At 44.5% G+C, this 24,022-nt stretch overlaps 3 protein-coding genes and 1 long non-coding RNA gene across 11 annotated transcripts; 2 read left to right on the top strand and 2 right to left on the bottom strand.

The window, feature by feature from the left end:
• On the top strand, positions 1–10,339 carry LOC100821673 (26S proteasome regulatory subunit 10B homolog A). Of its 5 annotated transcripts, XM_014896393.2 has the most exons (13): positions 4–228; positions 362–1,731; positions 2,163–2,498; positions 2,859–3,369; positions 4,157–4,276; positions 4,399–4,538; positions 4,669–4,830; positions 4,927–5,013; positions 5,095–5,181; positions 8,728–8,865; positions 9,314–9,505; positions 9,779–9,877; positions 9,965–10,339. In XM_014896393.2, exons 4-13 carry the CDS (start codon positions 3,006–3,008, stop codon positions 10,037–10,039), a joined length of 1,464 nt encoding a protein of 487 aa, XP_014751879.1. In that variant the 5' UTR covers positions 4–228; positions 362–1,731; positions 2,163–2,498; positions 2,859–3,005; the 3' UTR covers positions 10,040–10,339. The 5 variants fall into 5 exon arrangements, with proteins under 5 accessions (XP_014751877.1, XP_024314196.1, XP_024314199.1 ...); XM_014896391.2 differs by having other exon boundaries at positions 1–228; positions 9,779–10,339; XM_024458428.1 differs by lacking the exon at positions 5,095–5,181 and having other exon boundaries at positions 2–228.
• Positions 10,340–11,046: 707 nt separating this feature from the next.
• On the bottom strand, positions 11,047–18,193 carry LOC106865731. Its single transcript, XR_001405041.2, has 4 exons — positions 17,971–18,193; positions 11,687–11,755; positions 11,464–11,579; positions 11,047–11,344 (listed from the first exon to the last, which is right to left on the bottom strand). It is a non-coding gene; the product is annotated as an uncharacterized LOC106865731 (long non-coding RNA).
• Positions 12,154–17,415, top strand: LOC100821369. The gene is made up of 2 exons (XM_024457443.1): positions 12,154–14,196; positions 15,287–17,415. The coding sequence occupies exons 1-2, from the start codon at positions 12,233–12,235 to the stop codon at positions 17,307–17,309; spliced, it is 3,987 nt and encodes a 1,328-aa protein (XP_024313211.1). The 5' UTR covers positions 12,154–12,232; the 3' UTR covers positions 17,310–17,415.
• Positions 18,194–19,479: 1,286 nt separating the features above from the next.
• On the bottom strand, positions 19,480–21,156 carry LOC100821956 (probable RNA-binding protein 18). Of its 4 annotated transcripts, none has more exons than XM_010230087.3 (6): positions 20,987–21,156; positions 20,663–20,774; positions 20,492–20,557; positions 20,333–20,406; positions 20,116–20,242; positions 19,480–20,032 (listed from the first exon to the last, which is right to left on the bottom strand). In XM_010230087.3, the coding sequence occupies exons 3-6, from the start codon at positions 20,492–20,494 to the stop codon at positions 19,733–19,735; spliced, it is 504 nt and encodes a 167-aa protein (XP_010228389.1). In that variant the 5' UTR covers positions 20,495–20,557; positions 20,663–20,774; positions 20,987–21,156; the 3' UTR covers positions 19,480–19,732. The 4 variants fall into 4 exon arrangements, with proteins under 4 accessions (XP_010228389.1, XP_010228388.1, XP_010228390.1 ...); XM_010230086.3 differs by having other exon boundaries at positions 20,725–20,774; XM_010230088.3 differs by having other exon boundaries at positions 20,761–20,774.
• Positions 21,157–24,022: the final 2,866 nt, after the last annotated feature.

Genomic DNA, 24,022 nt, shown 5'->3' with positions numbered 1-24,022 from the left:
GGGCGGCCGGCCAGAGTGCTCACCCTTTCTTCTTCCCTCTCTCCGGCGATATCGGCAGCGGGGAAGGCTCGATCTCTCTGTCGCTTTCCGTCTAGTGGATGGATGGTCGAGGTTGGCCAACCGCCGGCGACCGAAGAGGCGGAGGCGGAGGAGGTGCATCGGAGGCGAGCTTGCTTCCCCTTCCAGCGCCGACGGAGCGAAGCAGAGCAGCTGCTGGCGTCCTCTCGGGTAAGCGCACCTGAGACCTTTTAGTCCCGGGGCGCAGGCAGACGGGTGTTTGTCGGTTAGGGATGCATTGAGTAAACTTTCAGCGGCTTGTTAGTTAGCCACAAATTGATGGTTTATCTATGACTTATTTCAGGATCAAATCTGATGTTGTTGAATGTGATCAGTGAAATTCCTAACCATGAGCTGCTTCTCCAGAAACATTTCGTGGCCATACATACTTTCTTCTGTTTGGGGATCCAAATGTAGTCATGAACCCCGCCGTGTTACAAGTACTTGCTCGAGTGCACTCCACAAGCCTGTTAGATTGAGTGAGAACTGGCAGCTACAGACCAACTTCTAATCTCATAAAGAGAGCCCTCGCAGATGCTTGGGCCCAATGTCCAAGAGCGGTAATACCAAGGAACCAGGAATCTTGCCGGAACTATTTGGCCTTAGCATTGGATTTCCGGACAGACCAAGATGCTTATGAGGCAGACTTTCTATCTGTAGTGAATGTGTCCATTCTATAACCAGAACGTGCTGTTGTGCTGGTGGACCAATGACTCTTGTATGGACTTTCTCATAGAAATGCTGAAAACAGATTCAGGTCGGGGCTGATACAAGTTAGGATTTCACTGGGCAGAACTGGCCCGAAGTCCGTAGGAAAGCATGAAGCAGCTTCAGAATCAGGAAGACCTCCAAAATACAAAATTCAGAGGACTACTGAACCACAGGAAGTGCCAGCTGCTACAGATGATTTTCTCCTGGCTCCGGGTCAACTTTTGGCAAGTGCAGCTGAGTTCCACATTACGCATGCAGTCCCTCTCTGAATCTGGCATTAATGATTCTGAGTTCACCTACTTCGACGATCTTCCTCAAAAGACTGACACTGAGTTCGCCCCTTGCCAATTTTGACCCAGCCTGCTTCCTTTCCTGGTATCGAGGAGTTGGTCCTCTTTCAGATTTTACAGACATCGGATGAGAACAAATGGACATATTGGTCTGGAAGCACGCCCTTCTTTCAAGAGCAAGAAGATTGTCTCTGGCAGGAGCCCAAGGTTATCTTGAGTTGCTCAGCCATGCATAGATTTGGTTGCAAGCTTCATTATGATTGGCAGGGGGTATAATGTTGGCTTGGTGAGGCCACATTGATCTGATAAGTTTGGGGAGAGCATCTGCACTAATGGAGGCATTCAGTACACTCTATCCATTGTGTTGACTGGAGATGAGTCTCCCTCATTTGTGTCGACTGGAGATCTTGTAACTTAACCACAGTTGGAAATTTTGTTTAGCAGATGCCAACAGAGAACAGAAAAGCGGGTCCCCTCGGCGCAAGCAACTGTTGTTTCTTGATTTGCTCATTGGCTGTTTAATCCAGTCATCTTGTGACCTGGCACTGGAGAATTGACAAATGTGTAGCTCCGCAGTGACCTGTAATATCTCAGCCAATCAGTGTCCCCTCTTGCAGTGGTGGAGCGTGATGGAAACCCAAGGGAGGGCTAATTTCATATCAAACAAAGATATGTAAGAATTTTTTTTATTTGGAAAATATTTGAATAAGTAGAGTATCTCATCAAATTTTAGTTGGATGAATACAATCTTAATATTCAGTTTCATCGATTTACATCGCAATTGACATGGTTTAAAAAAGAGGGGAATGAGAAAAACAGTCGACATAAATTATCTAGAAATTAACATAGTATAGACATACTATATTAGGGCACAATTGAGAGGTTTTCTGAATTATAGGACAATTATATAAAATATATAACTATTCTTTTGTGTGTAGAACCTTCCAAAAAAAATAACTACTCCGTCCGATCCATAATCGATTCCAGAAAAGAACGTGAGACCAAAATTCATTAGATTATAGTTGACCTCATGATGTAACACAACAACATGTTCGATCTGTTGGTTAATGTGGTTGAGTTTTGTTTTTGCGGCCGGTTGTGCAGCTTGCTAATTGAAGAGAGCTAGGCGACGCAACGCTGATTGAAGGGAGCTAAGTAGATTCTCGTGCACATTTGTCTACGATATCCTCGCGATTTGGCCCATGAAGCAGATAAAATATCAACGTCCGACTGAAAACATGTGTCATTGGTACATGGACTGTGCTGATGCACATTAAGCATACATAGTAAAAAGAATTGGCAATTTGGAAGGGCGGGGTTGCAGCCCAGTTTAGCCTCCATGACTCTCCGCCAGTGCCCTCCTGGAGGAACATAATTCTTCTTATTTTTGTCGATCCTGAAGTCTTTATGGGGATTCGCTGCCTGAAGTGTGGATCCTAGGTATGCTTAATTACATGCTAATTAATCTCCTCTGGTTTGCTTTCTACTACTGTTGGTTATGGTTGTGTGACAAATTACAAGAAGATGCTCAGAGTAAAGACACCATCCCAGACCGCAAGAGATGTGCACCATCTCATCATTGTTCTGGGGTCAGACTATAGTGGCAGTTCCATGTAGCTTCCTCTCTCAGTAGGCTCATACTGATTACATTAGATTAGATTTATAGTAATCTTGTATTCTTGTGTGAGTGGTGTCGACCTGACATACAGAGTTTGATCACTAGATTGCTTCTTGTATCTGTGTTGATTGTGTATTAGGAATATGGAACACTCACCGATTGCCAGTTGTTGGCAAGTGCAGTGCAGGTTGGCATCTGGATCTCAAGTGTCGAAGAGATGCAGCTGACCTGTATCCAGGCTAAAATAGATACACATCCTTTCTCTCGAGCATGGCAACATCTCTCTGAAGTAATCAAGAGTTCAGAGATGAGGTCTCACCGTCTCAGGTATGGACAGCTGTAACAATCCAGCAGGAAATTTAGCAGCAGCAATGAAGACTTGCTGCTTTTGTATGCACGTTGCAGTCTGTAAAATAATTTCGGCGGTTACCACTCTTGTCATTGGGCCCAAATGGAAGTTACTTCTGGGCTGGTGTACAAATGGAAGCAACTCGAACCAGTTGAGGTCTGGTCTGGTTGCGGTCGTGATTGGATCTGGTCGAGTGGAGTTTACCGCAACAAGACTCCAAAGCTTCCTCCGCTCCACCGCCATGGCCGTGATCGTCGACGATGCCGCCTACCGTACCACCGCCTTCGGTCAGTACCGGTTGCTGCTCGCCATCTGCCTGGACTATGACTTCTTTGCGCGAACAGGCACGGCTCTTTCTCCCCCTCCCTCCATCCCCTCTTCTTCTCCTGCAGCAAATGTCCAACGGTTTTGCTTGTGGCTAGCTCCGCCATCTCGGACCCCACGGTTTTGAGGCTACGACCGGAGTAAATCCTTCCTCCCCACGTATGGGCTTCACTCCGATTGCGGATCAATTCCCCGGTTTGCCCCGGCCGGCTTGGGATGCTTTTGCTTATGGGGGTTCTAAGTCAGCCCTAAACCCTCGATCACCTTGCTGGCGCTGATCGCTTGCATGTTGATTAACCCCTGATTTATTTTCAGAAATGAAAATTCGCAGTCTACCTGATAGATTTCAACTTTGGGCATGATTCACACACAGAATGTTCTAGATTTGCTTTGAATCTTGCTAGGGTACAATTGTTCAGTGCTAGGATGATTGGAACTGGAGTGCTTTATGCTGTCCTATTTTGTGTCTCTGTGAGAGTGTATGCTTATGTTGTTCAATGCCATGATGCTAGTATGATGCACGCATGTAGTAGTCAACAGAAGGACTGTACAATTGCAACTATGTTTCTGGAGTCATGAATTGGCTATGAACAAGTGGCTATCCATGTCATTTGTTCTTGCTAGTATCCAAGGGAATTGATAGTTGATACTTGGTGACCGACTGACCATTCATCATGCTCCTTTTTACTTTTTTCACGGCTCTTCTTCAGAGCATTTTACTCCTGTGCAACTTCCTTGCTGGAAACCCATATGCATCATGCATGCTTTGTCAGATTCCATTGCATTTAAAAGTGTTTGCGATTGCAGCCCGAGAAAAGGTGAAGAACGCTAAGCTGGAGTTCGAGAAAACTGAAGATCAGCTCAAGGTGTTCCAGAGCTGTGGGCAGAAAATAGGAGAGGTGGTGCGCCAGCTTGACGATGAGCGCTGTGAGTGTAAATCGCAGCTTCCTACGTGCCTCGCGTTCTTCTCTTCTCTGCAATTAAATCATTATGTTCAGTGTTTTACCCCTTTCCACCTTGCTGACAAGTCACTGTTCCTTCACTTGCAGTTATTGTCAAGCTTGGCAGGGGCCCTCGTCATGAGATTGTCGGCTGCCACAGTAAGGTGAACAGGAAAAACTTGACTCCAAACACACGTGTCTGTCTTGACCCGACGACACATACAATCATGCGTACACTTCCACGCGAGGTATTACCGTGTTTGAGAACATTGAATATATATCAGCATCCTTTTTGTCAATCAGTTGCAATCAAGAATCAAATGTATGCTATCCATTGCAATTGAGGACGTGATTCACCATTCTTCTTCTTCCTTCTAGGTGGATCCTATAGTGTACAACATGCTTCGTGAGGATCCAGGGAATGTCAGCTACTCTGCTGTTGGAGGGCTATCAGATCAGATCAGGGAACTTAGGGAGTGCATAGAGCTTCCACTCATGAACCCTGATTTGTTCCTCCGAGTTGGGATTAAGCCACCTAAGGTAAAATTTCAACAAGGACACTCTCATTTCTTTGTCCCAATGTGCAATAGCTATTAAAATAGTCAACATTAAGAAGAACCAATTGGCTTATTTTAGGGAGTGCTCCTTTATGGCCCACCTGGGACTGGGAAGACGCTGCTGGCAAGGGCTATTGCAAGTAACATTGACGCCACCTTTATGAAGGTATGGCAGATTAGACTGTTCGCCGGTTCGGCCCCCTTTATTTATAGCTAGGTTCTTACTAATTTGCATTGGGTGCAATAGGTTGTCTCAAGTGCTATCGTCCGTCCATACATTGGTGAAAGTTCTCGGTTGATAAGGGAAATGTTTGCCTATGCACGTGATAATCAGGTAGACCTCTCAGGAATTTTATTATTTTAAAGAGAACCATTGAGTTTACAAGCTACACATCAGTGCGAGGAGAGGTTATCCGTCGCACCAGATAGTGGCGGGTAACCTCTCATCCCGTTTCCTAAACCAGGGAGATCAAAAGGTTAGCTTGGAGACAATATTACAAATAGTGATGCTAGGTTGATATCCAAATTGCGGAAAGGCGTTTCGAGTGTCCCACAAAAAATATGAGAACTATATATGGATAGCCACATCTTAGTGCCAGTCCCGGTCGCATCGAGGGTCATCGACCATCGTCTTGTGATGCAGGTTTGCTGAGTGTAAGTCTGCTCTTGCACATCAGCCAGCCTTTTTTTTTACTTTTTGGGGAACCCTGGTTTGCTAGATAAGCTTCGCAAGTTGGTTTTCTGCACTGGCCACTGGGTATGTGCTTATCAACTTTTTTTTGCCGAAGCAGGGCAGGGGCTCTGCCATTCAATGCAAGAAGAACAAAGTTGCCTGGTTAATTTGGGGAAACCTAGCAAAAACAAAAATACAAACACAAAATGTTGAGATTGTGTCGTATGTGTATAGGGTTACAATTGGCCTTGGTAATAGCGAAGGGTTTGTTGTTGGTGTCGAACACTTGTAACCCGGACCTAATATATAAAGGAACGGCGGGGTAACCAAATAACCTAGACAAACTGGTAGGCCCAGACACTTAAGGGAGGTCCGCTGCAAGGCGCGACGGCCGGTAGGTTGTCGGAGTCCTCGGCGGGTTAGTCATCGTGCTTGTATCATGTTGATTTGATACACGGGGAGGAGCACCCAAGCAAGGGCTCCTGGAGATGTAGGCTTCTGCCAAAGTTCGTTATCAAACATCGTTTTGCCGTTTATACTTTCTGCAATGTTCGGAGTATCCTACGCCTATTTTCGTAACAACTGGTATCTGAGCAAGGTCTGTGGATCATGAGAAGGAGCGGATGATCTAGAGGAGGCGAGGGAGACGACAAAGTCACAAAACGGCATGCATCTACAAGCAGTCAGTCCATTGGGCATGGCGCCGTGCAAGGGCAGATCAAACTCAAGGTGGAGCATGGTGATGATGTACAGGAAAGGTGGGCTTTTGTCGGAGCGGAGGCCGGAGTGGAGCGTATTGGTGGCCAATAGGACGGAGCGAAGCGGACGGTGCGAGTTGTTGATGGTGCGGAGTATCGTTGACAGGCAATGACGGCGATCGCAGGCATGACGACGCGGGAGGGATCGGCTATTGGAGATCAACCAAAGGCGTTGGTTGAGTTCGTGCAACAGGAGGATCGGATCGCATACGAGGACTGTACGGGCGATCGGATCGCATACGAGGCGGTCAGGTTGGGCACGGAGCAAGGGAATCGGGGCCGGTTTTGATTCGGAACAGTGTGAAACGTGTTGTACACAGACACGGTACGGGCGGTATGATCGGTTCTACCCGGCAGTCAGACTGGTCTGAGTCTGACTTGGATGGGGAGTTTGCATCCGAGAAGATTAGGGATTCTGAGGCAATAAAAGGCATGCCAGGGGTGCTATTGAGTAAGAGCGCTAAGGTTGGATAGCACAAGGGGTGCTATAGATTTTGAGAGCACAAGTTCGGAGCGCGCACGTGAGTTCTGAGGAATGCTGTCGGCAACTGCAGTTTTTCAGTCAGGCAGTCAGACCATGGTGCTCGGTCGGTCGGATCGGTGCATCAGACGGCTGCAGAAAGCATCACCACGATGAGTTCAGGCTAAAGCTCGAAGGAAGTGGTGAGTTCGGGCGATGAGTAGACCGATCAAGCGATGACAGCAGGGCCGGAAACAACGGCGAAGACTTCGTGTAGACCGATCTAGCAACATCAAGGTTGAGGTCACCGCGGAGGTTGATTCGGAGGAGGAAGCAGCCAAAGTCAAGATAGAGGCGAGTTACTTAGAGCAGTCAGACCGACCACCACAACCGGTCAGATAGCTGTGGCCGTCGGAGATGGCGACTAATCTCAGATTTGATGTGACGAAGTACTACGGTCTACAAACTTTGCAGTGTGGCAGACAAGGGTCAAACGCATGCCGGCTCACAAGGATGTCCAAGGACGATGAAAGGTGATGTTGTGAAGCCTGCCAAGATGGATGCACAGAGGACTAGGAGGACCTGAAAATCAAAGCAGCTGGGATCATATGGTTGTTTCTGCCGGATCAGATCTTGTATCATGTGATGGACGAGACTATGGCAAATGGAATTTGGGGGAAGTTGGAGACTCGGTTTATCGAGGTATCATGTGAAGTCTATGGAATTTCTCCTCTTTCTTCGTCCCAACTTTCCCCAAATCGATGAAATGGTTCCCCCTCATATGCAAATCCTTAATCTGCCCCTGTCCCAACATGTTGAGGTTGCTGGGATGTTGAACACGTTTTGTTCTTATCTAGACGCCACTACATCGCAAAGTGCGAGAGGCACAATTTGCATCCACCTGTATGGGCGCCGGAGTAGTCCCAAGCAATGGTCATGGCACCTCGAGTAGCCTTGCTAAGAAACTCAGCCACACTGGTCAGCGGTGCCTCCACTTGAAGCCCGCTAACATCAGTGCACACAGGAGTAGATGCATGGAATGGAGTTTGCACAAGGGCAGTTGTCATTATGAATGGCGCAACGAGCCAACAGACCGCCATGCGCTGGCGCCATCATAGCCTCCGCATAGACTGCAGTGCAACCATTCTGCACAGCAGGATGGGCCCACAGGTCAGTGGCGATAGGCAGGCCTTGGAGGTCGAAGGTCACATGAGATGGCAAAGTGACCATCGCGAAAAACAGCGGCAGCACTTGAGCGGTTCCTGGCAAGAGGCGGCAGAGTAGCCAGCTGAGGCAGTGGAAGCAACTGGCTCACATCCTCTTGAGATAGGCCTCTTGCCCTGCTTGGTTGCCAACTGACCCGATGGCTGCACGGCCCTACCCAAGACTCGTCTCTGTTCCTGCACCGGGGCATGTCATTCCATCCTGCAGAATCCGAACTCTGCACATGGTCTCCTCCTCCAGTCCTCACCGCAGGACCTTGAACCACAATCGACCCGAGACACTGTCTGGATATGATGGATGGAGCTGCATTGGTATCTTCTGTTCGGCCAGAGAGTGGAGGCTCTCCTCCAATCCCTGAAACAGAGCGGGACACCCCGCCTGTTATGTTCCCTCGGAGAAAATCTCAAGCCAGATAGGAGAGAGCTCGGCACCTGAAGAAAGTTTGAGGTCCTGCAAAAGAGAAGAACAGACTACAGCTCTTTAATAACAAAGCTAGCTACATGTTTGTTAGAAAAACTCCAGAGCATAACAAGAGCTAAGCTTTTCATCCTGATTTCTTCTCTCGTTTCGTTTTATCACTATGAAGTATGGACACATATAGCAGTTATGACTTTTACTTGGTAGGTGCTAGATTAGAGTCGAGCATATCATTACAACAGAAATGTACTATAAATAAAAGAATGCCTTACATTTTGTCAAGTGATCCCTACTTAGTTATTACTTATGGCTCAATTTTCTTGCTGCTGGTTCATTTTCTTTGTCCAGCCATGCATCATCTTCATGGATGAAATTGATGCAATTGGAGGAAGAAGATTCAGTGTGGGTTCAAGTGCTGATCGTGAGATCCAGAGGACGCTCATGGAACTGCTAAACCAGTTAGATGGGTTTGATGAACTTGGAAAGGTATATTTCTTTTGCTGGTTTTTATGACTTCGTTTGCAAAATGACTATTATTGACGTCACATTCATCCCTGTATGCATGCACCACATTCCTTTTTTGAAGTCCCCACAGATTATATTTGTTTCCAGATATCTGTTTAGTAGTTTTACATACTTCAAAGATTCACCCTTATGTGTCTAGTAGTTTTTACATGCTTCAAAGCTGCACCGTTATGTCTGAGGCTTGTTATTTTCTTATCTCAAGATGAGCTGAACTTCTCAGGATAGTAATTGCAGTATGTCAAGTGGCTTGCATAAAGTTTCTTTCTACTTGGGCAGAGACATACATTTACTTGTTGTAGGTTAGTTGCATAAGTTTTCTTTGTACTTGGACAGAGACACGCATTTCCTTATTGTGGTGCTTCTGAATGATGATTTTTTTGTCCATCTAAAATTTCCTTCTTACATTTAGGTGAAGATAATAATGGCAACTAACCGGCCGGATGTTCTGGACCCTGCTCTCTTACGGCCTGGACGTCTGGATCGAAAAATTGAAATTCCTCTTCCTAACGAACATTCAAGGCTCGAAATCCTCAAAATCCATGCAGCTGAGATGGCCAAGCATGGTGAAATTGATTATGAAGCTGCTGCAAAGCTAGCAGAGGTGAGTTGGTCTTTTTTATGCATTCTTAATGTTAGTTGAGTCCCAGGTTCCCCAATTGATTGACCCGCAATAATACCTACGGCTTCTCCCAATTCGACCAGATCAGTATGAGTAGGACTCCGACCATAACATAATTGACAGATCCAAGAAATGCTCCGGCAAGTAAAGGGGGTTCTAATATATATTGGTTGTGCTCGAAATGGTTGTGCTCGAAAAGCAGTTAGCTCTCATTGCATTTGAAAAGTTTCTCTTTTAAACCTTCCATTATTTCAGGGATTTAACGCTGCAGATATGCGTAATGTCTGCACAGAAGCTGGCATGTCAGCAATCCGAGCAGAGCGTGACTATGTCATGAATGAAGACTTCATGAACGTGCGGTATTTCGCCAGCATTTCCCCCTTGAATATAACGTTGGAATCCATCAGAGTATCTCATTTTGTCCTATGGCTGTTTTTCCAGGCTGTTAGGAAACTCAGCGATGTAAAGAAGCTGGAGTCTAGCGCCCAATACAATGCCAACTTTGGTAAAAATTAGAGAATGACAAGGCGAATTAATCAGCTGATCCTTTCTGGCGCGAAGAGTATATCAATATGTGCATTTGAACAAGAAAACCATGATGAAATGCTATTGTAGTTCTGTTCTGCATGACAGATGCTATTGGTCTGGTGGATTCAACTGGTTAATTACACCAACCCTAGTTTTTTCCTGTACTCTTACTATCAGAAACTATCCTGATCAGTAGATGAAATCGACGGTTTTAGACTGAAATGCTCTGTTCTCCTGTCGTTGGTGACGTGCTCTGCTGATGTCAAAATATATAATGTCACAATGTCCTATGTTGTCTTTTTGTGCCGGGAGAGAACGTATAGAACAAAAAAAAATAGACTACCCTCAGGGCACATCATCTGCACTTGAGATGAGCTCTGCTCCCCTACTTTCGAGAAGCTGGATAAGATCACGCCTCAGTCGTGGATCATGCCCCATTTCTACTACGGCCTTCTGTGCGAACCACCGCCATTAAAAATTTGAGCTTGGCTCAGTTTGGCATTGCCACGTTGCTAAACTGTACTGCGTTGAAATTATTTTATAATTTGCTGTGAAACATACTTAAAAAATGGAAAAAAGTTGGTTAGCCAAACACGAAAATAGTAAAAACCGGGTGAGAAAAACAAGATCATGAGAATCCACCGCAACAAAAAACGCAGCCCAAATCCAACGTCAGTGTGCGTCTCAGGATAATAAAACATAACTACAGTTTGTTGGTTTCTGCGCAAACTTCCAACATACAGCTGCAATACCCAACGTTGCTAGTTTTTCTAGAGGCCTTGTCTTGGGTTTCACCCTATTCGTTTGGGCCTACCACCCAATGTGGGAGTCTTCGACGTGGAATTGGGCTATAGCACTACAACTAGTGTAAATTAGCCCAACACGGCATATTTCAGCCCACGGCATACGCATGGCCCCAACCCAAATCAGCCCACACTGTAGACTCCCACCCAACCACCCTTTTCAAGATTGTTGTTCCAAAAAACACCTCTTCAAGACAGATTTAGGATTTCCATTAAAAGGAAACAGAAATAGGAAGAATATGTAGCACAATCGCACAAAAGGATATTGCAAGAATACCCCTGAAAATTATAAGAGAAAAAACTGCGTGCCGTTCACCTGACATCAGAGTAGCTTTCCAAGATTTGTCTGTTGACCATATCACTCCTGAACCAAGGCTGAACACCATCCAGCTTTCGCATCGTGTACTATTCTATCGAATTGAAAATCGGGTGACTATTTCTACCTCAATGACATCCTCCTCATCACCAAGCAGAGACTCCCATTTTGTTGCTGCACCAGAAAATCAACCCAAAAAGGTTTAAGTTACAATCGATTGACCAGCTAATACATGTGTTCAAAGACAACCACCGTTTCACTTATTTTGAGAGCCTGATAGTGGCAGGACGAACCAGCAGAACCACGCAAAGCCATCAGGATTAGATATTTGTTGGACAAGTTACCCCTCACAATCATATCACTCCCGGTCAAGGATACCTGCCAATATTTTGATCCTACCACCTGCTGTCTGCAAGATTACAACGACCAAGAAAAAAAATTGCATGATTGAATTAAACATTTGATAACTAGATGATGTGACATGTGCTTGAATTATCTGCAAACTTATTGTCATACCCAAATGGGAAACCAAATTCATGTACCATGCTAGGCTGCTAGCAGTAATCCCATGATCGTCTTGCTGACCTAGACAACACATCACATTGTCAGTCAAACTCATTTTTTTTCAATATTACTTGTTGCAAAGTATGCTTTCTTGCTGACATAGACAACAGAAAAGTATGCTTTCTTGCTGACCTAGAAAACAGAAAAGTATGCTGAATACTTGGACAAGAAGGGGTTGCTTAGTTAAGTACAAGCAGCCTAACTGTGTACCACTGCAAAACAGACTGCAGGATCCACAAAATACAAAGTTACAGACATGACTTAGCAAGAAGATTATGTTTTTCAGCCAGGTAATACACTTTAATAGTGTTTGCTGCATCTTAGACTAGGAAGCAGTCAGATAGGAAGGAGTTAAGAAAAGTAAACAGAAGACTTGGACAAGTGGTGCCTAGTTAAATACAAGTAGCCTACCTCAGATCCAGTGAACAGTAAACAAAGTGTGTCAAGTGTGCCACTGCAAACCACAGCGCAAGATCCACAAAATACGAAGTGACGGACATGCCTAGCAAGAAGATCATGTTCTTCAGCCTGATCATAGGCCTTAGCCTTGCTGGCTGCAGTGCTGAGAGCGAGGACGATCGATTTGTATACTCTGGCTTCACCGGCAGCAACCTCACCCTTGATGGAAATGCCAGAATCACACCGAGCGGCCTCCTTGAGCTGACCAATGGTACGGTTCGGCTTAAAGGCCACGCATTCCATCCAAATCCTCTGCGCTTCCACAAATCACCCAATGGCACGGTGCAGTCTTTCTCTGTGTCATTCGTGTTTGCCATCCTCTCCACCTACCCGGACTTGAGTGGCCATGGCCTTGCCTTCTTCATCGCGCCGAGCAAGAATTTCTCAGGAGCATTCCCTACCCAGTATTTGGGCCTCCTCAATGACCGAAACAATGGTGACACAAACAACCACATCTTCGCAGTTGAGCTCGACACAGTCCAAAACTATGACTTAGAAGACATCAATGACAACCACATCGGCATCGACATCAACAATCTTCACTCTATGCAATCTCATGATGCTGGCTATTACGACGATAATAGTGGCATCTTTCAGAGATTGGCACTCATTAGCAACCAGGCAATGCAAGTGTGGGTCAGCTATGATAGAGAGACCACACAGATCAATGTGACCATGGCTCAGCTCAATTTAGCAAAACCTGCAAGGCCACTGCTTTCTACCACCTATAATCTCTCAACAGTGCTCACTAGCCCTGCATATATTGGCTTCTCATCCTCTACAGGCACAGTCAGCGCCCGGCATTATGTGCTTGGTTTGAGTTTTGGCATGAATAGCCTCGCTCCACCCATCGATATTGGCAAGCTGTCTGAGCTGCCTCGCCTTGGTCAAAAGGTTCAGTCCAGGACATTACAGATAATTTTACCAATAGCAATTGCAGTGTTCCTCCTTGCAGTAATCACTACCATTTCTCTGCTTGTACGGAGGAATCTAAGATATGCAGAGCTACGCGAAGATTGGGAGGTTGAGTATGGGCCGCACCGGTTCTCATACAAGGATTTGTTTGATGCTACAGAGGGATTTAAGGATAAGAACTTACTAGGTAGTGGAGGGTTTGGAAAGGTATACAAAGGGGTGCTTACTAAATCAAGATCCGAAATTGCTGTGAAGATGGTGGCACAGGACTCAAATCAAGGAATAAAGGAATTCATTGCAGAGATTGTTAGCGTAGGCCACCTTCAACACCGCAATCTTGTGCAGTTACTGGGATATTGCCGGCGAAAAGGTGAACTTCTTTTAGTATATGATTATATGCCAAATGGAAGCCTAGACAAATACCTATATGGTAAAGAGGGAAAGCCAACTTTGGATTGGGCTCGGCGGTTTCAAATCATCAAATGTGTATCATATGGTTTACTCTACCTTCACGAGGAGTGTGAGAAAGTTGTCATACATCGAGACATTAAGGCTAGCAATGTGCTCCTTGACAACGAGATCAATGGGCGAATAGGTGACTTTGGTCTCGCAAGGTTGTATGACCATGGTAGCGACCCAGAAGCGACACATGTTGTTGGCACCATAGGGTACCTAGCTCCAGAGCTTGCACGCACTGGCAAGGCAAGCCCTCTTACAGATGTATTCGCCTTTGGCGTGTTCATTCTTGAGGTCACCTGTGGGCAAAAGCCTATCAAGAAAGGCAGAGAGGACAGCCAGCCCATGTTAGTTGACTGGGTGCTCGAACATTGGCATAAAGGGTCACTCATTGATGCAGTGGACATCAAGCTTCAAGGCGAATATGATGCTAGTGAAGCATGCTTAGTACTAAAGCTAGGATTGTTGTGCTCTCACCCGTTCACAAATATAAGGCCAACTATGAGGCAAGTCATGCAGTACCTCAACAAGGAAATGCCACTACCAGACCTAATGCCAACACATTTAAGCTTCTGCATGCTGGCCTTGATGCAGAACGAAGGGTTCAGCCCTTACACAATATCGCATCCTTCGTCAGCAACGAGCTTTGGCACAACGTCTGGCCTCTCAGGAGGAAGATAAGTAGATGACATGCATAACCGAATTTATCGCTGCAAATTCTACAGCTCTTTAGCTTCACATTTTTATGTTGGAAATTATGTATGTAAATTTGATATATCTGTTCAAAGCCTTATATAATAAATGGTGGCATACGCGCACATGAAAACTAGCTACATCAAACAGGAATACAAACATGAAAGGAAGCAACAATCTACTCAAATCCTTCTTGAATGCTTTGTTGTTCAGGCATCTGGGACCTGGTGTCGGTTGGGTTTCATTTTCAATAAATGGAGCCGGGGAGGAATCCCTGATTACCTAAAAGAAACAATCTACTCAAATTAGACTTGTAGGGTCTTTCCCCTACTTCTCCAGCAAACTAGGGTGGAGATATATTTTTATTGCATAAAATGAACGATAACAAGAAACATTGCAATTTTATGTAGAAGGTTTTCCATTAAAAAAAACAATCACTTTTCCTGCAGCTCACACTATTAGTTCGCACTTGGCTAGAACGTTGAACTGAAACCAACTATGCTGGCTGGTAAGGTATTGGGAGTTTTCTATGTTAATCTTTTTTTTTCTAAGGTATTGGAGTCTCCCCACCTGAATAGTTCAGATTAGCTTTGACTAAATAAGATCGTCAACTTTTCATACAAAATTGAACCATGCTGTTCTTGTTAGATTAAGAGACATGATAAACATCCCCTTTGTCAAAAACGCTTGGTCTCAGACCAAGACGAACCAACAGGAGCTATCATATTTGATTACTTCCGCAGAAAGAAACTTATAAATCCTTGTCATAATATTAAGCCTTTCAAAGAAAGGTTTAGGAAAAATCTTCTGGTCAAATATATGTTTGGAAAGTTGAACTAGCAATTATTGTCATTGGTTTCATTTACAATTGACAGGGACTCTTTCTCTCTCATAGATGACCAAGACCAACTTGCAACTCGTGTCTAACTGGCTGAGTCAATTCCACTACAAATTAAAAACAGGCAGGCTACTATACTAAAAGTAGAGGGCAACTAAAAAATACCATCTTCTTGAGATGCCACAGGTTAGTCCCATGCCTCACAAGAAACACAAGTGTTCCATTACATGCCAGATCCTCTTCATTGGCCTCAAGCTTGCATCCTTCACCATAGCTAATGACCAGTTCGTTTACTCCGGCTTCGCCCAAGCTAACCTCAGCCTTGATGGAGCTGCCACAATCACACCAGATGGACTCCTTGAACTAACCAATGGCACCTTTAACCTCAAAGGACATGCTCTATACCCAACTCCTCTGCACTTCCGCAGGTCACCTAGTGGCTATGTACAGTCTTTTTCCATCACCTTCGTCTTCGGCATCCTCTCCGCCTACCCTGACAAGAGTGCTGATGGTATGGCCTTCTTCATTGCCAGAAACAAGAATTTCTCCACTGCGTTTCCAGCCCAGTACTTGGGGCTCCTCAACAACCAGAACAATGGTAACACAAGCAACCATATATTTGCAGTTGAGTTTGACACCATTCAAAACAGTGAGTTCCAGGATATCAATGACAACCATGTTGGCATCAACATCAATAGTCTCCACTCTGTGCAATCCCATGATGCTGGCTTCTATGATGACAAAACTGGTATGTTCAAGAATCTGAGCCTCATTAGCCGTGAGGTGATGCAAGTATGGATAGAGTACGATGGATGGACCAGAAAGGTCGATGTAACTTTGGCACCCATCAAAATGGCCAAACCTAAAAGGCCACTAGTATCAACCATCTATGACCTCTCAACAGTGTTCATAGACACGGCATACATTGGATTCTCATCTGCAACTGGCGTAATCAACTCAAAATACTGCGTGCTTGGCTGGAGCTTCAGCATGAGCAAGACTGCTCCCGGGGTTAACATTACCAAGCTGCCAAAGTTGCCTCATGTTGGCCTAAGGCCTCACTCAAATGTCTTAAAGATTGTTCTGCCAATAGTCATTGCAGCACTCATCCTTATTGCTGGAATTGTCGTCATTTTATTTGCGCGAAGGAAATTGGCATATACTGAGCTCCGAGAAGATTGGGAGATGGAATTTGGGCCACATAGATTCCCATACAAGGATTTGTTCCTCGGCACACAAGGATTTAACAATAAGAACATACTCGGAGCAGGAGGATTTGGAAAGGTGTATAAAGGCACACTTCCCACATCTAAATTGGAGGTTGCGGTGAAGAAATTGTCACATGAGTCAAAGCAGGGGGCAAAGGAGTTCATTACTGAGATTGTAAGCATGGGCCGCCTTCGACATCGCAACCTTGTGCAATTACTTGGCTATTGCAGGGGAAAAGGTGAACTTCTTCTCGTCTATGATTACATGCCAAATGGCAGTCTTGACAAATATCTATACTGTGAACAAGAAATGCCCTCGCTGGATTGGGCCAAGCGGTTCAATATCATCAAAGGAGTTGCATGTGGCTTGCTCTACCTCCATGAGAAGTGGGATAAAGCTATCATCCATAGAGATATCAAAGCAAGCAATGTGCTTCTTGATTGTGAACTGAATGGGAGGCTAGGAGATTTTGGCATTGCAAAGTCGTATGATCATGGTACTGACCCGCATACCACACGTGTGGTTGGTACCATGGGCTACCTAGCTCCAGAACTGGTACGCACAGGCAAGCCGTCTCCTCTTACAGATGTTTTTGCATTTGGCGTATTCCTTCTTGAGGTTACCTGTGGGCAAAGGCCTATCAAGAACAATGCAAGAGGCGATCAACGTATGTTGGTTCATTGGGTACTTGAGAATTGGCAGAAAGGATCACTTGCAGAGACAATAGACCAGAGGCTCCAAGGCAAGTGCAAAATAGATGAGGCATGCCTGGTGCTAAAGCTTGGCCTGCTGTGCTCGCAACCCTTTGCTAGCGCAAGGCCTACAATGCATCGAGTCATGCAATACCTCAACGGCGACATGCCATTACCAGAGTTCACACCAACTGATATGAGCTTCAGCATGCTAACCCTGATGGAAAACAGGGAGTTCGACCCTTCCGGCATGACAAATCCACAGCTGATGACGAGCATCGCTACACTATCAAGCCTCTCAGAAGGAAGATAAAAAAAGATCCGTAGTCTAGGTTTTTAATGATGTTTTCCTGTATATTTGGTACTCCCTCCGTTCCTTAATACAGGTCATATAAATTTGTGCACTTCAACCAAGATGAGCTCTCGTTTCTAGTGCCTGGCCAACCAAGTTGGCTTAAAAGTAAATGGGTGAAGGCAGTTATTGGCTGGGAGTGGGTATCACTGAGAAATGAGCTATATAAGGAAACAAATTGAAAAAATCTTTAGTTATATAAGGGAATGGAGGGAGTATGGAGTTAACATGGATATTTTGATGTTAATGCAGAATAAAACATGTATTTTATAGCAAGAATGTGACTGGTCAGATATCTGGATCCAATATTCAGTGTCAGAACCAGAAAACAACAATTGCATTAATAGCACTGGAACTAAATTTTGAAGACAAAATAAACTTTCGTGCTAATTCACATTGAATTACACAATAGATATCCATTGATTTTTCTGGTTTTTTTTCTTAAACGGGTCCCACTGTTTTTGTGTTGTCCACTGTGCGTCAACTAACTTTAGAAATGAACATTCATCTCAGCCTAGTTCTGCCATTTGATCACACTCAGAACTCAGCCTAGCTTTGAAAATCATAGTAGCGACGAAATCTGGAGACAGGAACTTTAGGCCCAGGGGAGTGTAATACATACCAATCTGTTCTTGAGTTTGCTGCCGTGGGTGAGCGCAGCCGATTCCGCGTGGCCGAGGAGTCAACGGGCCGCTACTGTGCAGTGGTGCTGAAGTTGAAGGCACGCCATAGAAATATGAATTGGGAAGCTACATGACAACAGTCTAGTTTTATTTCAGGATAATATTTTAACAAAAGTAGTACGGTACTGTTGTCTTTCTTAAAGCTTCAGATCAGAACAGGTGTGAACGTTAAGCACACTACCTCACTATAAGTGCCCCAGCTGGCTGCTCTGCTAGTTGGACCAGTGTTGTTTACTACAAGCAAGCCAGTTGGTAAAGATAATTATTAGCAAATTAAGGAATAAGGACCGGTGGAAAATGGAAAGGAACCTTAGCAGAATAGCAGTAGCCTGGAATTGAAGAAAAAAAGGATTGCTTACAACTTATGAAAAATAACATATGCATGATATCATAGACCACAAAATGTGAGAGTTACAACATTCAGCAGCTATCTAGGTGACTTCATGGTACGCGATGCCAAAATAACAGCTAAGGTTTGGAGACATGAATGACTACTCCTGCTGGGTTGTTGTTGATTTATAGTTGGTTCCAAGACTTGACAACAAATTAGACAGACAAATTATATATCAGTTAGTGCCAACCAGGCCACCATACCTGTTAAGATGACAGCTCTTCTAATTCAAGTTATACTTTGTCGAACAATAGAGTATATTTTGTTCCTACAAATCTAGATTTCCTGGAGCACAGACTTGCAGACCCTTTACTCAAAGCACCTTGCATCATTATTCAGAATATAACCCTGGAAAATCCATGGCACCATATAAATATATGTCAGTGCTTGCATGATTATCCAGACAGCAAACTAACTCAAAGGGCAATACAAATAAACAAAGTTAAACAGTACCTGCATGTTTCCAACAAGATGCGCTCCGGAGATTGTACAAGAGATAAATAACATTGAGAACAAACCGAAAACATATGAGACTTCACCTAATGCTACTCCCAAAATATAGTATGATAAACACAAAGGTACTCTAATTGAAACAAGATGTGGACTGAAAGGATAACATACTACAATACTGACACAAATTATATGTGTATCATTGAGCAACTGCAAACCCCTATTTACTGGGATTTTAAAAATATAAATAAATTCAGGGATATCACACTAACAGAACATCATGAAAGAAAATGGTTATATGATGCTCTACTTTCACGTAGTAGCGTGCAAATGTAAGTGTTGCACTGATACTGGGACATGCCTGTTTTGGCTACAAGAATACTTGGTTCCAATCTTACAAACTGATGAAAGGACCTCATTTCTTACTAGCAGAAGTTGTGTTTGGTTGATGACAAGAAGATTAAAAAAACTTCCAAAATGGTAGCACCATTCAACTACAGAAAATTAACAGTATAAAATGATCTTTTAAGCCACACGATTTGAGAGGCAAGTGAGCTCAACAATTTCAGAAAGCTGGATAAAAGAACTGTGGCACAGCTCACAAACATATGGTGTGCTGAAGATCAGCTGCATGGACCAGCAACACGAAATTAGATTGTCAAATGGTTCCTCCATACAACCTCCAGTGTTACTTGGACAAGGGTACGTAATTGGTACGAACTGTTATACAAATCTGATTAACTGTGGAATGCTACACCTGTGGTTTGTCTAACATAATAAAGCTAAAGTGTTACAATCACAGCACCATCAGCAATGCCACCAGCATAAGAGGGCATAGTTCACAACTTAAGTAATTCACTTCAAAGCTTCTTATCAGATTGGTCGCTAGAGCCTATCAGGTCATCTGGCTCAAGTCTTGGTCTTTTGTTGCTACATCCCTCGCCCTCCAGAGATTTTAACTTGTTTTTTATAGCAGCTATCTTTGCAGCACGATCAGCTTGTGCTAATTTGCTTCCTGAACCAGCTGCATGTTTCTTGTCTTTCAGCGCTCGCGGTGCATTGCCAGAGTCTAGGAAGCATTTCTCGCTAGCCAGGTGAACCACCACAGGGCGCCCACAGACTAATTTGCCATTAATCTTTTCCTTCGCCAACTGAGCTTCCTGCATGCTCACTTCAGGTGGCAAAAATGAGAATTACAAGAATCCATCAATATTTGGAACTAAGTAATGAATATTACTCTTACCTCTTTGGTAGTGTACTGAACAAAGGCATAACCACGGGGCTCGCCTCGCTTCGGGCCACGTGTGTGCAACAAGAAATCCTCAGACATAATCTTTCCATAGGGGGAGAACATCTTGATAACATCAGACCTAGAGAATCACACTATAATGTTGGTTTGCATATTAAAGAACGCAGACGTTGGAAGGAACATGCAACAAAATATACAAGATCTAACTCACTCTGATATCCTAAAATCCAGATTCCCCACATAGAGTCTACTTGCCGACTTATCACCGTCAAGACCCTTCGGATCCTGGAAATTAAGTTGGTTATGAACACATCAATCTACCCATGCTTTTCAAACACCTGTTGCTCCATTCTAATTCAGACTCACTTACCATTGCCACCTGATGAAGAAATCGATGTACAAGCAATTCACCCGCAATTTCAGAAAAGGAAAGTCACTGCAGAGAGAAAAGAGAGCATCCAATCAGATCGAATACTTTCAGTTTTGCACAGCAGCATGTACTCTTGAAGCTTCTTTTCTCTCTACAACACAATAGTTCAACCATTTCTAAGTACAGGGACGCTCCATAAAGCTTATAATTTAGCTTCAGCTTGTACAATGTACATGGATTATGCAAAAAGAGGTATCAGCAGCACTTTCTTGCTTCTCTCTCCCTATAAAAAAATCATGGAAAAAAGAATTAGAACTTCTGTCCCCGCCTCCTAATCAGAGAGCCAGCGCAAACACGATCTACTTCTAATCTATATCTTACTTGGTTGCCAACCCTGCTTCAGCCCGGGCCTATAGACCAGTCTCGACCCGAGCCGATGAGCAGTATAGGACTATGGGACTGCCATGGAATTTCAGGGTACGGCAGTAGGCTTACCTCGAGCACCCGCCGCGCGCACGGACCCCGCTCCGCCGATGCGCGCGTTGCCTCCTGCCTCTCCTCTCCGGTCGCCGGCGACGTGGGGATTCGGGACTAGGGTTGCCGTCTCCCGAGTCCTGAGTCCTGCATCTGGCGTCTGGAGTCACTGGGTAGAGGAGTCCGACGAGCTACCGCCTACCGGGCGCCATGGGCTGGGCTGGACTAGGTGCACTAAGGCAGGCCGTTATGTTGGGTGTTGGGCCGGATCTTTTCCGCCATGTATTGGCCCTTCTCTAATTTTGTTGACAAGTTTTATGCAACTTACGCTCAAAATTTCGTCAAAAAAAACTAACGCTAAAAAAAAGAGTTTTATGCACAACTTCGCAGCAAATTACTCGGTTTAGTTGTGCTAAAAAAAATTAGTTGGTTTAGTCTGAGTGTCTGACTCAGTTTTATGCAAAACTTACTATTTGCGTACTGAACCTTGCTGAAATTACTTTGAATCTATTATTATATAAAAATACACGCAAAAACAAATAGTAATATGTTAGCTGAAAAAATAAAATATGCAAAAGTGGGTGAGATAAATTCACGCAATACTAAACAAAGCCTTTGTCTAGTTTTGGCCGATGGATACTTATTTAGGATGTATTCCAAAAAAAACTTATTTAGGATTTGACTTGTCAAAAGAAAACTTGTTTGTGGTAAAAGAAGAGTAAAATGCACAACGGGTCCTAAAACTATTCGAAGTGTGTAAAGTGAGTCCTAACTCCTAATTCTATCAAAGTGCATATTTAGATCATAATTCTTTGTAAGTTGTTCACGCGTGGTCCTATCAGAGCCAAGCCGCTGCTGACCGGGCAGGTGGCAAGTTGATTGCATGCTGCCACGTCGGCCATGGTCATTGAGTGGGAGTTTTCCTGCCGTTCATGTGGTATCGAATTGTGCATCGCCCGTTGTGTCGCCTCTGCTCCGGGCAAGCTAGGGAGAATCGGGGAAAGGACCGCGGAATGGGTAAATTTGAAAGGTTGGGCCTATTTGCAATTTCCAGCGACCCGTCATTTAGCCAACGTGGCAGTCAACTTGCCACCTAGCTAGTCAGCTGTAACATCCCAATTTTCAAAACCCTTCATATGCATTGCATTTCATAAGCATCATGTCACCTTTGCATTTAATCACATTTAAAACCCTAAAGTTTAACTAAAAAAAAACCTTTAACAAAAGTGCTTTTATTTGAATCTGGCTTTCATCTTGTTTTTGGTTAATTGCATTTTAACCCATGAGGGTTTTGGCATAAAAAGGGGTCTAATGCAGTTATAAAGCTACCCCATATCTTGGCATTTGATTTTGATTTGAAAACACTAATTATTTTAATAGCTAAAAAGCCCTAAAGGCTAATTTATAGGCAAAAGTATTTTTAAATATTTTATTTTGAGTGAATTCTTGTCCCAAAAGTTGAATCATATGAAAATATGATTTTACGAATTTTGTTGCATTTTATTTGGTTTGAATTGGAGCTTTGAATCAAAATTGGTGTTCAAAAACAGAAAATAAAAAAGAAAAAGGAAAGAAGAAAAGAAAAAGAAAAGAAACGGCCGGACGACCCAACTGGGCCCGCCCACTTACCTAGCGCGCCCGACCGAGCCTGGCCGCAGCCCCGCCCGCGCGCGCGCCCGAGCCGCCGTCGCTGACAGGCAGGCCCCACTGTCAGCTTCGTCTTCAACCGCCCGCCGATTCTTCCGCGCTGAGCAGCCGCGTTGCCCACGATTCCCACCCCGAGTCCGAACCGCCCACGACCCCATATTCCTCGCTGAGCGCGTCGCTATAAAGCTCTCCCCTCCTGCAATCTCTCCCCGAACCGAATCCACGCCACCAGGCTGCCCAATTGCTCGCCGGAGTTCCGTCGGACGCCGCCGTGAAATTTGGTCACCGCCGGTTAGCCGGTGAGCCCTAGCCGCCATCTTCTGGTGTTTCCTTCCCCCTTCTTCCTTGCGCACCTGGTGACACGCTCCGTTTCCTTTCTTTTGCACCGTAGCGCCCGGACCACCGACGGCCGAAGCTCTCCGCCGCCGCCACTTTTCTTTCGTCCTAGGCGTCACTTCCGTCGCCCTCGAGGAAAACCGCCGCCGCCTTTGTCTTCGTCTTGCGGAGCCGCACCTCCCCCACCAATTCCCGAGCCCGCAGCTTCACCGGAGCGCCACCGCCCAACTTCCCGAGTCGCCGGAGTTTCACCGGAACCCTAGCCGCCGGTCGGAGGTGAGCCCGAACCTTCTCGTCCGTTGGATCTTGATCAACGGCCAGGATTAAATCCTTTTAAGTGAAACGGTACGTTTAGATCTGGGCCGCCCGTTCTGTTTTAAGTTAGATCCAACGGTCCGCATTAAATCACTTAACCGAACCGGTATCGGCCAGTGGAATCGCGCCACGTGTCGCCCATTAAAAATGAAAACAAATCCCGGCCAAATTAAATGATAACTTTGCAGAAAAGCCCTTAGAACTTCAAAACATCATATCTTTTAAACAGTTTGACCAAATTTGAAGTTTTATACCTTTCTGGAATCCTCACAACATGTAGAATCTTTTGGCATAGTTTAATTTTGACTTTGAACAACTTTAACAGAAACAAATTGCAGAATGCTTAATTAGGGTTTAAAATTCATATGATTTGTTTCAAACTAGTTTTGGCCATGTTAGCTTGCTGAAAAATGTTTTGAGTATACTCTCTGTCCATTAGGACCAGAGAGGAAATTATTTTGAAATAATATTTCCAAACCAAATTAATCTTGCACCATGCCTTATAAAAAAAATCAAATAAGCTTTTAATTAAAGCTCACATTTGTTTTGTACAAGAAAGCATTTGCTTGTTAGTGTATAATCTGTCCAAACCTTTTGTGGAGCTGTTGAAAACAGAAACTAAACTTGTTAAGTTTAGAACCAACTTAAATGTGCATCCTCACGACTTTTGCATCATGGCATGTTTTTGTATTGAATAGCATGTTTATGTGTGTGTGTATTCTTTTATTTTAGATTGTGTGGATTGTGAACCTTGTTGTT

Source organism: Brachypodium distachyon, chromosome 1 (genome assembly GCF_000005505.3).
Source record: "Brachypodium distachyon strain Bd21 chromosome 1, Brachypodium_distachyon_v3.0, whole genome shotgun sequence".
Classification (NCBI taxonomy): domain Eukaryota; kingdom Viridiplantae; phylum Streptophyta; class Magnoliopsida; order Poales; family Poaceae; genus Brachypodium; species Brachypodium distachyon.
The sequence above is the reverse complement of the archived record's forward strand: the minus strand, read 5'-3'. Positions and strand labels throughout refer to the sequence as shown.

Bases quoted from the DNA above. Each gene is read 5' to 3' on its own strand.
- LOC100821369 (XM_024457443.1), top strand. From the start codon at position 12,233: ATGCCTAGCAAGAAGATCATGTTCTTCAGCCTGATCATAGGCCTTAGC. The intron at 14,197-15,286 runs GTCAGCAACGAG...GCCACAGGTTAG, and splicing joins TACACAATATCGCATCCTTC to TCCCATGCCTCACAAGAAAC.
- LOC100821956 (XM_010230087.3), bottom strand. The intron at 20,243-20,332 runs GTGAGTTAGATC...GTGATTCTCTAG, and splicing joins CTGGATTTTAGGATATCAGA to GTCTGATGTTATCAAGATGT. The intron at 20,033-20,115 runs GTAAGAGTAATA...GTGAGCATGCAG, and splicing joins TTCAGTACACTACCAAAGAG to GAAGCTCAGTTGGCGAAGGA.
- LOC100821673 (XM_014896391.2), top strand. From the start codon at position 3,006: ATGGACAGCTGTAACAATCCAGCAGGAAATTTAGCAGCAGCAATGAAG. The intron at 8,866-9,313 runs GTATATTTCTTT...TCTTACATTTAG, and splicing joins GGTTTGATGAACTTGGAAAG to GTGAAGATAATAATGGCAAC. The intron at 9,506-9,778 runs GTGAGTTGGTCT...CCATTATTTCAG, and splicing joins CTGCTGCAAAGCTAGCAGAG to GGATTTAACGCTGCAGATAT.